The sequence below is a fragment of the Heterodontus francisci genome, chromosome 27 (assembly GCF_036365525.1).
Source record: "Heterodontus francisci isolate sHetFra1 chromosome 27, sHetFra1.hap1, whole genome shotgun sequence".
NCBI classification, from domain to species: domain Eukaryota; kingdom Metazoa; phylum Chordata; class Chondrichthyes; order Heterodontiformes; family Heterodontidae; genus Heterodontus; species Heterodontus francisci.
Window position 1 is genome coordinate 60,047,537 of NC_090397.1, and position 14,767 is coordinate 60,062,303.

Genomic DNA, 14,767 nt, shown 5'->3' on the forward strand with positions numbered 1-14,767 from the left:
AAGTTCTCCCTGTGTCTGCGTGGGTTTTCTCCGGGTGCTCCGGTTTCCTCCCACAAGCCAAAAGACTTGCAGGTTGGTAGGTAAATTGGCTGTTATAAATTGTCACTAGTATAGGTAGGTGGTAGGGAAATATAGGGACAGATGGGGATGTTTGGTAGGAATATGGGATTAGTGTAGGATTAGGATAAATGGGTGGTTGATGGTCGGCACAGACTCGGTGGGCCGAAGGGCCTGTTTCAGTGCTGTATCTCTAATCTAATCTAATCAATCTAATCTACTGTCAAGGCGGCCTGTGTGCCATTAGGAAACTATGGCCCAGTGGTGTGGGATGAGAACATTCAGGGCACTCAGTGCTAGTATTATATTCAAATTAATACCTCAAGCTATTGTGTTGAACTTTCAAATTAAGCACCTAGTTTCTTTTGTAATGGGGGATACAACAACAACAATAACAGCTCATTTCCCGGCGGAGCAGCAGGAGAAGGTAGCGACTCTTCGGTGGGTGAGTGAAGGCATCAGGAGCTGTGTTTTAAAAGTAAGTACTTACTGTTTTACTTACTGTTTTCCTTGTCTTTGAGTTTCTTTTGGCGCCGGAGGAACCGGAAGCTGGTCGGCAGCGAGGACTCCTGGGTGGGTATTTTCCTTAAAGGTGCGGAGCTCCGTGGACTCGGCCTCATTTCCCGGCGGAGCAGCAGGAGAAGGTAGCGACTCTTCGGTGGGTGAGTGAAGGCATCAGGAGCTGTGTTTTAAAAGTAAGTACTTACTGTTTTACTTACTGTTTTCCTTGTCTTTGAGTTTCTTTTGGCGCCGGAGGAACCGGAAGCTGGTCGGCAGCGAGGACTCCTGGGTGGGTATTTTCCTTAAAGGTGCGGAGCTCCGTGGACTCGGCCTCATTTCCCGGCGGAGCAGCAGGAGAAGGTAGCGACTCTTCGGTGGGTGAGTGAAGGCATCAGGAGCTGTGTTTTAAAAGTAAGTACTTACTGTTTTACTTACTGTTTTCCTTGTCTTTGAGTTTCTTTTGGCGCCGGAGGAACCGGAAGCTGGTCGGCAGCGAGGACTCCTGGGTGGGTATTTTCCTTAAAGGTGCGGAGCTCCGTGGACTCGGCCTCATTTCCCGGCGGAGCAGCAGGAGAAGGTAGCGACTCTTCGGTGGGTGAGTGAAGGCATCAGGAGCTGTGTTTTAAAAGTAAGTACTTACTGTTTTACTTACTGTTTTCCTTGTCTTTGAGTTTCTTTTGGCGCCGGAGGAACCGGAAGCTGGTCGGCAGCGAGGACTCCTGGGTGGGTATTTTCCTTAAAGGTGCGGAGCTCCGTGGACTCGGCCTCATTTCCCGGCGGAGCAGCAGGAGAAGGTAGCGACTCTTCGGTGGGTGAGTGAAGGCATCAGGAGCTGTGTTTTAAAAGTAAGTACTTACTGTTTTACTTACTGTTTTCCTTGTCTTTGAGTTTCTTTTGGCGCCGGAGGAACCGAAAGCTGGTCGGCAGCGAGGACTCCTGGGTGGGTATTTTCCTTAAAGGTGCGGAGCTCCGTGGACTCGGCCTCATTTCCCGGCGGAGCAGCAGGAGAAGGTAGCGACTCTTCGGTGGGTGAGTGAAGGCATCAGGAGCTGTGTTTTAAAAGTAAGTACTTACTGTTTTACTTACTGTTTTCCTTGTCTTTGAGTTTCTTTTGGCGCCGGAGGAACCGGAAGCTGGTCGGCAGCGAGGACTCCTGGGTGGGTATTTTCCTTAAAGGTGCGGAGCTGAGTAAACCCGAGCCACTACACATGTAGTGTCTCCCACCCATCCTCCTCCTCTAACCTAATAATAAGACCCTTTTTACCCTCCTCCTCTAGCCAAAAAGGACTGAACAGGTAAGCTATTTACTGTTTTTGTTAATATCTATAGTTGTACTTAACTAAGGGGTAATTGAATAAAAGAAATGGCAGCCAGTGTAGTGTCTTGCTCCTCCTGCAGAATGTTCGAGGTGAGGGAAACCTCCGGTGGCCCTGCCGACTTCACCTGCTGGAAGTGCATCCGTCTCCAGCTCCTATCAGACCGTGTTAGGGAATTGGAGCTGGAGCTGGATGAACTGAGGATCATTCGGGAAGCTGAGGGGTTGATAGATAGAAGCTACACGGAGGTCGTTACTCCACAAATCAAAGGCAGCTGGGTAACAGTTAGAGGTGGGAAGAGGTCAGTGCAGGGATCTCCTGTGGTCGTTCCCCTCAACAACAAGTATACAGTTTTAGATACTGTTGGGGGGGACGGCCTATCGGGGGCAGGCTGCAATGACCGGGCCTCTGGCACGGGGTCCTGCACTGTGGCTCAGAAGGGAAGGAGGGAGAATGGGAGAGCACTAGTCATCGGGGACTCGATGGTGAGGAGTACGGACAGGCGGTTCTGTGGGCGCAGGCGAGACGCACGGATGGTTTGTTGCCTCCCTGGTGCCAGGGTCCGTGATGTTTGTGATCGCGTCTTCAGGATCCTTAAAGGGGAGGGGGAGCAGCCAGAGGTCGTGGTGCACATTGGCACCAACGACGTAGGAAGGAAGGGTGGCACAGATGTTAGAAGTGAGTTTAGGGAGTTAGGCTGGAAGCTGAAAGCTCGGACGGACAGAGTTGTTATCTCTGGTTTGTTGCCGGCGCCACGTGATAGTGAGGCTAGGAATAGGGAGAGAGCACAGCTGAACACGTGGCTGCAGGAATGGTGTAGGAGGGAGGGCTTCCAGTTCTTGGATAATTGGACTGCATTCTGGGGAAGATGGGACCTGTTCAAACAGGACGGGCTGCATCTGAACCAGAGGGGCACCAATATCCTGGGAGGGAGGTTTGCTAGTACTGTTCGGGAGGGTTTAAACTAGTTTGGGAGGGGGATGGGAACCGGACTTGTAATCCAGGGACCAGTGGGTCCACTCAGAAAGACAAAGAGTGTAGTGAGGTATTGGGGAAGGTAGCACTGTCACAGAGGACAGATGGGCACGGAGAAGGGTTAAAGTGCGTATACTTCAACGCAAGAAGCATCAGGAATAAGGTGAGTGAATTGAAGGCGTGGATGGGCACTTGGGACTACGATGTTGTGGCCATCACTGAAACGTGGATAGGTGAGGGGGAGGAATGGTTTTTGGAGGTACCTGGTTATAGATGTTTTCATAAGATTAGGAATGGTGGTAAAAGAGGTGGGGGGGTGGCATTGTTAGTTAGAAATAGTGTAACAACTGCTGAAAGAATTTTCGAGGAGGATCTGCCGACTGAGGCACTGTGGGTTGAGGTCAGGAACAGGAAAGGAGCAGTCACCTTGATGGGAGTTTTCTATAGGCCCCCCAATAGCAGCAGGGAGGTGGAAGAGCAGATTGGGAAACAGATTTTGGAAAGGAGCAGAAGTCACAGGGTAGTAATTATGGGGGATTTCAACTTCCCAAATATTGATTGGCAACTCTTTAGATCGAATAGTTTGGATGGGGTAGTGTTTGTGCAGTATGTCCAGGAAGCTTTTCTGACTCAGTATGTAGACTGCCCGACCAGAGGGGAGGCAATATTGGATTTGGTACTAGGTAATGAACCAGGGCAAGTGATAGAGCTGTTGGTGGGCGAGCACTTTGGAGATAGTGATCACAATTCTGTAGCATTCACTGTGGTAATGGAGAGGGATAGGTATGTGCAACAGGGCAAGGTTTACAATTGGGGGAAGGGTAGATATGATGCTGTCAGGCAGGAACTGAGGAGCATAAGTTGGGAGCATATGCTGGCAGGGAAGGGCACGGTCGAAATGTGGAACTTTTTCAAGGAGCAGATAGTAGGGGCCATTGATAAGCATGTCCCTGTCAGACAGGGAAGGGATGGTCATGTGAGGGAACCGTGGTTGACAAGAGAGGTTGAGAGTCTTGTTAGGAAGAAGAAGGATGCGTATATAAAGTTGAGGAAAAAGGGCACAGGCATAGCTCTGGAGGGATACAAGATGGCCAGAAAGGATCTGAAGAAAGGGATTAGGAGAGCTAAGAGAGGGCATGAAAAATGCTTGGCGGGTAGGATAAAAGAAAACCCCAAGGCCTTTTACGCGTATGTCAGAAATATGAGGATGACTAGGGGGACCGTAGGTCCGGTCAAGGACAATAGCGGGAGACTGTGTGTTGAGCCGGAAGAGATAAGTGAGGTTTTGAATGAGTACTTCTCTTCGGTATTTACGAATGAGAAGGGGTGTATTACTGAAGAGGACGGTGGGAAGCAGACTGGTAAGCTCGAGGAAGTGCTCGTTAGGAGGGAAGATGTGTTGGGGTTTTTGAATAACTTGAAGATAGACAAGTCTCCCGGGCCTGACGGGGTATATCCAAGGATGTTATGGGAAGCAAGGGATGAAATTGCAGAGCCGCTGGCAATGATCTTTTCATCTTCTCTGCTGACGGGGGTGGTACCAGGTGATTGGAGGGTGGCAAATGTTGTGCCCCTGTTCAAGAAAGGGAATAGGAACAACCCTGGGAATTACAGGCCAGTTAGTCTTACTTCGGTGGTAGGCAAGTTGATGGAAAAGGTGCTGAGGGATAGGATTTCTGAGCATCTGGAAAGACACTGCTTGATTCGGGACAGTCAGCACGGTTTTGTGAGGGGTAGGTCTTGCCTCACAAGCCTGATTGAATTCTTTGAGCAGGTGACCAAGCAAGTGGATGAGGGTAAACCAGTGGATGTGGTGTACATGGATTTTAGTAAGGCATTTGATAAGGTCCCCCATGGTAGACTTATGGAGAAAGTCAGGAGGCATGGGATAGTGGGGAATGTGGCCAGTTGGATTAAGAATTGGCTAACTGATAGAAGGCAGAGAGTGGTCTTAGATGGTAAATACTCAGCCTGGAGCCCAGTTACCAGTGGCGTGCCGCAGGGATCAGTTCTGGGTCCTCTCCTGTTTGTGATTTTTATTAACGACTTGGATGAGGAAGTCGAAGGGTGGGTCAGTAAATTTGCAGATGATACAAAGGTTGGTGGAGTTGTGGATACCGAGGAGGGCTATTGTCGTCTGCAAAGGGACTTGGATAGGTTGCAGTGCTGGGCTGAAAAGTGGCAGATGGAGTTTAACCCTGAAAAGTGTGAGGTCGTCCATTTTGGAAGGACAAACATGAATGCAAAATACTGGGTTAACGGTAGGGTTCTTGGGCATGTGGAGGAGCAGAGAGACCTTGGGGTCTATGTGCATAGATCATTGAAAGTTGCAACTCAAGTGGATAGGGCTGTGAAGAAGGCATATGGGGTGTTAGCGTTCATTAGCAGAGGGATTGAATTTAAGAGCCGTGAGGTGATGATGCAGCTGTACAGGACCTTGGTAAGGCCTCATTTGGAGTACTGTGTGCAGTTCTGGTCGCCTCATTTTAGGAAGGATGTGGAAGCCTTGGAGAGGGTGCAGAGGAGATTTACCAGGATGTTGCCTGGAATGGAGAATAAGTCTTACGAGGAAAGGCTGAACATTCTAGGCCTCTTCTCATTAGAAAGGAGAAGGATGAGGGGTGACATGATAGAGGTTTATAAGATGATCAGGGGAATAGATAGGGTAGACAGTCAGAAACTTTTTCCCCGGGTGGAGCAAAGCGTTACAAGGGGTCATAAATTTAAGGTGAAGGGTGGGAGATATAAGGGGGATGTCAGGGGAAGGTTCTTTACCCAGAGAGTGGTCGAGGCATGGAATGCCTTGCCCGGGGAAGTTGTTGAGTCAGAAACTTTAGGGACTTTCAAAAGGCTTTTGGATAGGTATATGGATAAAGGAGAATGATGGGGTATAGATTAAATTGTCCTTGACAGAGGACAAAGGATCGGCACAACATTGTGGGCCGAAGGGCCTGTTCTGTGCTGTATGTTCTATGTTCTATGTTCTATGTTAACTTGGATTATAAAGAATCTACAGCACAGAAACAGGCCATTCAGCTCAACTGGTCCATGCCAATATTTATATCCCATGAGCCTCCTTCCACCCCACTTCATCTCACTCTATCAACATATCCTTCTAGTCCTTTCTCTCTCATGTGTTTATCTAGCTTCCCCTTAAATGCATCAGTGCTATTTGCCTCAACTGCTCCCTGTGATAGCGAGTTCCACATTCTCACCACTCTTGAGTAAGAAGATTCTCCTGAATACTCTATTGGATTTATTTGTGACAATCTTAAATTTTGGTTCCTGGTTTTGGTCTCCTCACCAGTGGAAATATCTCTATGTCTACCTTATCAAACCCTTTCATAATGAGGTAGAAAGTTGGGTGACTTCCCTAAAATCAGTCTGATTATAGGGATTTAAAGTTACAAGAAATGAATAACATGAGTTTTGCTTTCATTGGGGAAGAGATTGGACAGTGCATTTCTATAGAGCCTTTAAAATGTAGTAAAATGTCCCAAGGTCCTTCACAGGAGTATGATCTGACAAAATTTGACACCAAGCCATGGATTATGACAGATGACTAGGTTTTAAGGAGTGTCTTAAAGGAGGAGAGAGAGAGGTAGTGGGAGAGATGTAAGGAAGAAATTCCAGAATTTAAGACCTAGGCAGCTAAAGGCAAATGGTGGAGTGAAGAAAGTGGAGGATGCACAAGAGGCCAAAATTGGAGGAACTCAAAGTTGGCGGAAGGTTGTATGGCTGATAGAGATTACAGAGATTGGGAGGAGTGATGGGGGCAAGACCATGGAGAAATTTGAACACGAGGATGAGAATGTTAAAACTGAGGTGTTGTATCAAGAGTTAGTAAAGTTTGTGAGATCAAAGAATATCTTTAGTCCCATTTTGCAGTTTTTGTGATATGTCCACCACCCCTCTCCCCACCCCCACCATATCAATGAAGGTGTAGGCAGTTCCCCAGGTGCCAGTTGTCCCTTGTAGACTGCTGGTTTGGTTGAGGGGTGGGGTGGGGGTCTCCTTATGACAACATTGGCCAGAATAGACTGAAGTGGAGGGACATCAATGCTGGGGCAGGTCCCAACTCTCCTGATGTCTGTACGTGAACGCTATCTAGCAGGATTCACTGGACATTGATCTGGAGCAGCACCCTGAGCTGACTTTCCACCCGATCACTCAAGAACATGGTTTCTGTCTTCTATTCATACCCCAGACTGGGATCAGCTTCTGAACAGTCTGAGGATTGAAGCTGGCTGACTCTGTTCTACACCAAGTGGCTCAATTACCCAGTATACCATGGTGGATGTCCAACTGATGCCATGCTCTGTCATGCCCGACCTGACATGCCTGGTGCAGGCAGCACAAGGCCCAGAAATTGCTTGTTTCATCTTGAGCATAAACCCACTTGGTACCAGCCGCAGACTCAGTGCATTAGTGCCAGCAGCACTGGGGAGAGACCTGAAACTCATAGTGATACAGTCAGAAGGAGGTCACTTGCCCTCATGCCTGCACCGACTCTCTGACATAACTATCAATTAGTTCCACTCCCCAGCATAGCCCTGCAAATTTTTCCTTTTCAAGTATTTACCCAATTCCCTTTTGCAAGTTACTGCTGAATCTGTTCTAACCGCCCTTTCAGGCAGTGCATTCCACTCACTGCATTAAAAAAAAAACCTCCATCTCCCCTTTGGCTTTTTTAACCATCATGTTAAATCAGTGTCCTCTGATTACTGACTTTCCTGCCAGTGGAAACAACTTCTCCATATGCACTGTAAGAGTGGAATTAACTACATTGCTCTTGAAAAGAGCTGGCACAGACTTGATGGGCTAAATGGCCTCCTGTGCTCTATTATTCTATGATCCTGTGTTAATCAAAATACCTTGTAAGTTTGAAGACCTCTATTAAATCGCCCCTTAACCTTCCCTGCTCTAAGGATAACAATCTCCGCTTCTCTGTCTTTCCACACAACTGAAGTCCCTTATACTGTCTGAGTAAATTGCCTCTGCAGCTCTCCAAGGCCTTGATGTCTTTCCTCCTCAAGTGTATTGACTGAACTTAGTGACGAGGAACAAAGGTGTTGTTTCTAGCCATACCAGTGGCAGATGGTTTACTCGACACCACGCTTTGGCATGTTCTTATGTTGCTTGTAACTGTCTCGTTTCAGTACTCCTATGAGGGGACGACGATCAATAATCTCCCTGTGGATCTCTCCGTTGTCTGGAATGGGGACTTCAGCATTGACAACCCAGCACACAACCAAGGTGAGCTGATGGCAGTGTCCGCAGTTTTACTCGTCCCATCCTAAGCACTGATGTAGACTATTTACCATGGGGGGAGGATATTGCAGCTGAACCTGGGCCCATCCTCTATGCAAGGTGTGGGCATATGGTTCCACAAGGTACCAGCCCAGCCTCCTTCACTCCGCCCCCTATCCAGGCGGGGGTTCTATTTCATGTGCAAGTCCGAGGATTACCAACTCTGGACGTATTCCTGGAGGTTTCATCACATGATCTCCGGCTTCCACCCATCCCTCCCAGTCAGACAGCCCTCCGTCCCCATCTGTTTGCTGAACTGCAAATGAAGGTTCTCAAAGAAAATGAAAAGAAAACACCCAATTATTTTTCTAATGCCCCATTCATTTTCTTCCTGGGTGTTTGTTGCAGAAGATTAATCTTTAATGCCTGGAGACTCCAGGACAATTCCTGGAGGCTGACCTCCCAAGGTGTGTGGCAGGCACCGCAGCCGATCCTGATGCAGCCTTTTTCTGAAAGGTGTGTTAGGCTATGGGTGCCACAAGAGCCAGCTCGTCTAACAGGCCACTCCTCACGCGAGCCTCAGCACCGAGTGGCAGCAGTCTATTCAACCATGGGATCATCACAAATAAGCCTGACCTTGACCTTACTTGACCATCACTGGTCTGGATTGTTCAACAGGAAATACTGCATTGTGATCCCTTCTGTCACCTTCTCTACTACCTCCCATGTTCCTATCCCTTCCCACATTCCTGTCTCTACTCCCCAACCCCAGTTGAGATCAGTTAACTCAGCCTGGGGACTTCCCCATGTCTTGGTAACCCACTGGGGAGGCAGATATGCACCTACTGAAACACAGGGGGGGAGCACTGAGTTAATATTGCAGGGAATAGGGTATACTATGTGCGCATAGAGTATAACAAATATATGCAGTTTTGTACAGTGAACTCATCCCTACACAGTTGAGACTATTCAGATTTATTCCATGCTGATAGAGAAAAATGTTCTCATCCTATCATGCTGGATTGGATTGGAATCCAGATTCCAGGTGACAGGACAGGACAATGCTTTACTCTCCATCACACTGCCCTGTCTCTCCTAAACCAGTCATCAGTTTTGCATTTTCTCATTGAGAACAAAGACAGAAATCGGTCTGAATTCCACTTGAAATGAGCCATGATTCAGTCTCCTCTTGTTTTTCCTGCCGAGTTCATTCTCTCCTTTGGTTTCCTTGTTCCTTCTGGCAGTTCACCTGTACAAGTGCGGGGTGATGCGGGAGAGCTGCGGCCTGTGCCTGAAGGCAGACCCTGACTTTGAGTGTGGCTGGTGCAGGGGTGACGGGCGGTGCACCCTCAGGCACGACTGTCCCGCCTCGGGTGGACAGTGGCTGGAGCCGACAGGAACAAACAGGAAATGTACCAACCCTCGAATCACTGAGGTAACTGTGTGTGTGGTGGGGGAGGGAGTTGACGAGGAGAAGGATTGTCTGTTCCCTGTTTAATGAGTGATTTTGCAAGAATTGGAAGAAATCAGGCCATGCCTAAATCCCCTAAAGAAAGCCTGTAGTGCAGGCCCAGAGGATAGGCACACATTGTAATGACTTGGTGACATCACTGTCCACTCGGTTCAGTCAAAACATTAAACCGAGGTCCGGTCTGTGTGTTCTGGTGAATGAAAAAGATCCCCTGGCACAAATCAAAGAATCTGCTGCACGTGTCCTGATTCTCACCAAGTCCTGTTCACACATCACCTCCTGTGCTCACTGACCTACATTGGCTTCTGATCCAGAAACACCTCAATTTTAAAACTCTCATCCTTGTTTTGAAATCTTTCCAGAGCCTTGCCCCTCCTTATCTCTGTGATCTTCTCCAACCCTACAATAGGGCATTGTCTCAGGATAAGGGGATGATCATGTAGGACTGAGATGAGGAGAAATTTCTTAAGTCAAAGATTGTGAATCTTTGGAATTCTTTACTCCGGAGGGTTGTGGATGCTCCATTGTTGAATATACTTAAGGCTGAAAGAGACAGATTTTTGATCTCTCAGGGAATCAAGGGATATGGGGAGTGGGTGGGAAAGTGGAGTTGAAGCCCAAGATCAGCCATGATCATATTGAATGGTGGAGCAGGCTCGATGGGCTGTACAGTCTACTCCTGCTACTTATGTTCTTATGTACAACCCTCCCTGATATCTGCGCTCCTCCAATTCTGGCCTCTTACACATCTGCAAATTTAATTGTTCCATTATTGGCAGTCGTGCCTTCAGGTGTCTAAGACCTAGGCTCTGGAATTCCCTCCCTAAACCTCTCCGCCTCTCTATCTCTCTCACCTCCTTTAAGGTGCTCCATAAAATCTACCTCTTAACTCAAGCTTTTGGCCACCTGTCCTAATTTCTCCTTATGTAGCTCAGTGCTAGATAGTGCTCGATCATGTGCCTGTGAAGTGCCTTGGGAAGTTTTACTGCATTAAAAGTGCTATATAAATACAAGTTGTTGTTAATTTGTGTGGATCATCTTTCTCAATCCCCTTCATAGTGGACTAAAGACTGTGAGGTGGCATAATTCAAGAGAGGACCAGCTCAATGAAGCTTTCTTCATGACTTAGATTCCTGAAACATGTGTCCTTATTGTTTCCCATCACCTCAAAATTCCTCGCCTCCCTCAGCCTTTCCATTCTATCTGAAGTCTGTGGGTCTTTAAAATGGAAGCCTGGTGTCACCTAACTACTGCTTTCCTGCCTTTCCTCATCTATTCTGCTCTTTTCAACCATGATGCCTTGACTTACTTTGGGTGTCTGTCTTGGCTCAGTTGGTAGCACTCCACCTCTGAGTCAGAGGTTCATGGATTTATCCCCACTCCAAGAACTTGAACACATAATCTTGGCTAATAATTTATGCAGTACTGAGTGTGTACCACACTGCTGTCTTTGAAATGTGATGATAGACCAAGGCCCCATCTGCCCCCTTCTAGGCCCTCTTCCTGGATACAAGGTGTTTAGGAAAAATGGGGAAAGAAAGAAAGGAGGAGGGTGGCAGTATTGATTAAGGATAATATTACAGTGCTGGAGAGTGAGAATGTCCTAAAGGGGTCAAGGACAGAATCTCTTTGGTTAGAGCTAAGAAACAATAGAGGTACCATTACATTACTGGGTGTATTCTACAGACCCACCAATTAGTGGGAAAGATATAGAGGAACAAATTTGCAAGGAAATTATAGAGAGGTGCAAAAACAATCAAATAGTTGTAATGGGGGGCTTGAATTAGTCTAATATAGACTGGGGTAGTAATAGTGTAAAGGGCAGAGAAGGACAAGAGTTTCTGAAGTGTTTTGAGGAGAATTTTCTAGATCAGTATGTTTCCAGTCCAAAGAGGAAGGAGGCATTACTGGATCTGGTTTTAGGGAATGAGGTGGGTTAAGGGGAGCAAGTGATAGTAGGGGAACATATAGGGGACAGTGGTCATAGTACCATAAGGTTTAGGTTGGCTGTGGAAAAGAACAAGGAGCAATCCAGAGTAAAAATAATTAATTGGGGTGGGCCAATTTCAATGGGGTGAGAATGGATCTGGCCCAGGTAAATTGGAATCAAAGATTGGCAGGCAAAACTGTAATGGAACAATGGGCTTCTTATAAAGAGCAGTTGGTTTGGGTACAATTGAGATACATTCCTATGAGATGGAAAGGTGGGACAACCAAAGCTGGAGCTCCCTGGCTCACAAAAGAGATAGAGAGTAAGCCGAAGCAGAAAAACGGTGCCTATCACAGATGCCAGGTTGATAATACGAGTGAGAACCAGGCTGAATATAGAAGGTTCAGAGAGGAAGTGAAAAAACGAATAAGAGCAGCAAAGAGAGAATATGAGAAGAGACTGTCAGCCAACATACCATGGGATCTAAAAGTCGTCTATAGTCATATAAATAGTAAAAAAGTAGTAAAAGGAGGAGTGGGACTGTTTAGGGACCTAAAAGGGGAGGCAAAGGGCAAGGCTGAGGTACTAAATTTGTATTTTGCATGTCTTTACCAAGGAAGAAGATGCTGTCAAAGTCATAGTGAAAGTGGAGGTAGTTGAGATACTGAATGGGCTAAAAATTTATAACGAGGAGGTATTGGAAAGGATAGCTGTACTTAAAGTTGATAAGTCACTAGGACCGGATCAGATGCAATAGAGGATACTGAGGAAAGTAAGGGTGGAAATTACGAAGTACTAGCCATAATCTTCCAATCCTCCTGAGATACGAAAGAAAAGAAAGACTTGCATTTATGTAGTGCCTTTCATGACCACTAGCTGTCTTGCAGTGCTTTCCAGCCAATGAAGTGCTTTTTCAAGTGTAGTCATTGTTGTAATGAGGAAATGCAACTGCCAGTATGCACAAATAGCAATGTGATAATGACTGCATAATGTCTTTTTTTGTGATGTTGATTGAAAGATAAATATTGACCAGGACACTAGGGATAACTCCCCTGCTCTTCTTTGAAATAGTGCCATGGGATCTTTTACATCCACGTGAGCACACCCTCAGTACTGCATAAAGTATTAACCAAGATTATGCATTCAAGCAGATGGAGCCTCGGTTTAATGTCTCAACCGAAAAACATCACCTCCAACAGTGAAGCACTCCCTCAGTACTGCACTGGAGTGTCAGCCTTGAGTTTTGTGCTCAGACCCTGGAGTGGGATTTGAACCCAGCACCTTGTAACTCAGAAGTGAAATGCTGCCAACTGAACCACAGCTGACACAAGATACAGAGTGGTACCAAAGGACTGGAGAATTGCAAATGTTACACCCTTGTTCAGAAAAGGGTGTAAGGATAAGCCCAGCAACTACAGTCAATCAGTTTAACTTCAGTGATTGGAAACTGTAGAACTATAGAAAAGTTACGGCACAGAAAGAGACCATTCAGCCCATCGTGCCTGTGCCGGCTGAAAACAACTAGCCGCCCAATCTAATCCCACCTTCCAGCACCTGGTCTGTAGCCTTGCAGGTTACAGCACTTCAGGTGCATGTCCAAGTACCTTCTAAATGAGTTGAGGGTTTCTGCCTCCACCACTGATCCGGGCAGTGAATTCCAGACACCCACCACCCTTTGGGTGAAAAAGTTTTTCCTCATGTCCCCTAAAATCCTTCGACCAATCACCTTAAATCTGTGTCCCCGGTAATTGATCTCTCTGTGAGTGGAAACAGGTCCTTCCTGTCTACTCTATCTAGGCCCTTCATAATCTTGTACACCTCAATTAAGTCATCCCTCAGCCTCCTCTGTTCTAAGGAAAGCAACCCTAGCCTATCCAATCTTTCCCCATAGCTGCAATTTTCAAGCCCTGGCAACATTCTTGTAAATCTCCTCTGTCCTCTCTCCAGAGCAATTATGTCCTTCCTGTAATATGGTGACCAGAACTGTACGCAATACTCCAGCTGTGGCCTAACCAGTGTTTTATACAGTTCCAGCATTACATCCCTGCTTTTGTATTCTATACCTCAGCCAATAAAGGAAAGCATTCCATATGCCTTCTTCACCACTTTATCTACCTGCCCTTCCACCTTCAGGGACCTGTGGACATGCACTCCAAGGTCTCTCACTTCCTCTAGCCCCCCCCTCCCTCAATATCCTCCTCCCATTTATTGTGTATTCCCTTGCTTTGTTTGCCCTCCCCAAATACATTACCTCACATTTTTCCGGATTGAATTCCATTTGCCACTTTTCCGCCCACTCAACCAAATCATTCATATCATTCTGGAGTCTACAGCTATCCTCTTCACGACCAAGTACATGGCCAATTTTTGTGTCATCTGTTAATTTCCCAATCATGCCTCCCATATTCAAGTCCAAATCATTAATATATACCACAAACAGCAAGGGACCCAACACTGAGTCCTGTGGAACGCCACTGGAAACCGCCTTCCATTTGCAAAAACATCCATCGAACATTACCCTTTGTTTCCTGTCACTGAGCCAATTTTGGATCCAACTCGCCACATTCCCCTGTATCCCATGGGCTTTTACTTCTACTTTTCTCACAAGTCTGCCATGTGGGACCTTGTCAAATGCCTTCCTGAAATCCATGTAGACAACATTCACTGCACTACCCTCATCAATCCTCCTTGTTACTTCCCCAAAAAATTCAATTAAGTTAGTAAGACATGACCTTCCTTTAACAAATCCTTGCTGGCTATCCCTGATTAATCCATACCTTTCTAAGTGACAGTTTATCCTATCTCTCAGAATTGATTCTAATAATTTGTCCACCACCGAGGTCAGACTGACAGGCTTATAATTATTTGCTCTATCCCTCACATCCTTTTTAAACAATGGTACAACGTTCGCAGACCTCCAATTCTCTGGTACCTCGCCTGTATCTAATGATGATCCTCAGAGCATGCTCTATTTCCTCCCTGGCTTCCTTTAACAACCTGGGGTACAATCCATGGTGATTTATCCACTTTCAAGGATATCAGACCTTCTAGTACTTCCTCTCTCATTACGTTTATCATAGCTAATATTTCACACTAGCATTGCTAGATCTGTTCGAAATCTATCCCATTTAGCATGGTGGTAGTGCCAAACAACACGATGAAGGGTATCCTCAATGTGAAGGCGGGTCTTCGTCTCCATAAGGACTGTGCGGTGGTCACTCCTACCAATACTGTCATGGACAGATGCATCTGCGGCAGGCAGATTGG

The 14,767-nt window shown here is 46.6% G+C and overlaps 1 protein-coding gene across 6 annotated transcripts in view; it reads left to right on the forward strand.

Moving 5' to 3' along the window:
- The window catches only part of plxna4 (plexin A4), a 597,697-nt gene that overhangs the window by 459,560 nt on the left and 123,370 nt on the right, over window positions 1–14,767 (forward strand). For all 6 annotated transcript variants that reach the window (XM_068059453.1, XM_068059450.1, XM_068059454.1 and 3 more), the window contains exons 11-12: window positions 8,009–8,105; window positions 9,344–9,534. In XM_068059453.1, the coding sequence (XP_067915554.1) occupies window positions 8,009–8,105; window positions 9,344–9,534 (288 nt within the window). The remainder of the gene's footprint in view (window positions 1–8,008; window positions 8,106–9,343; window positions 9,535–14,767) is intronic.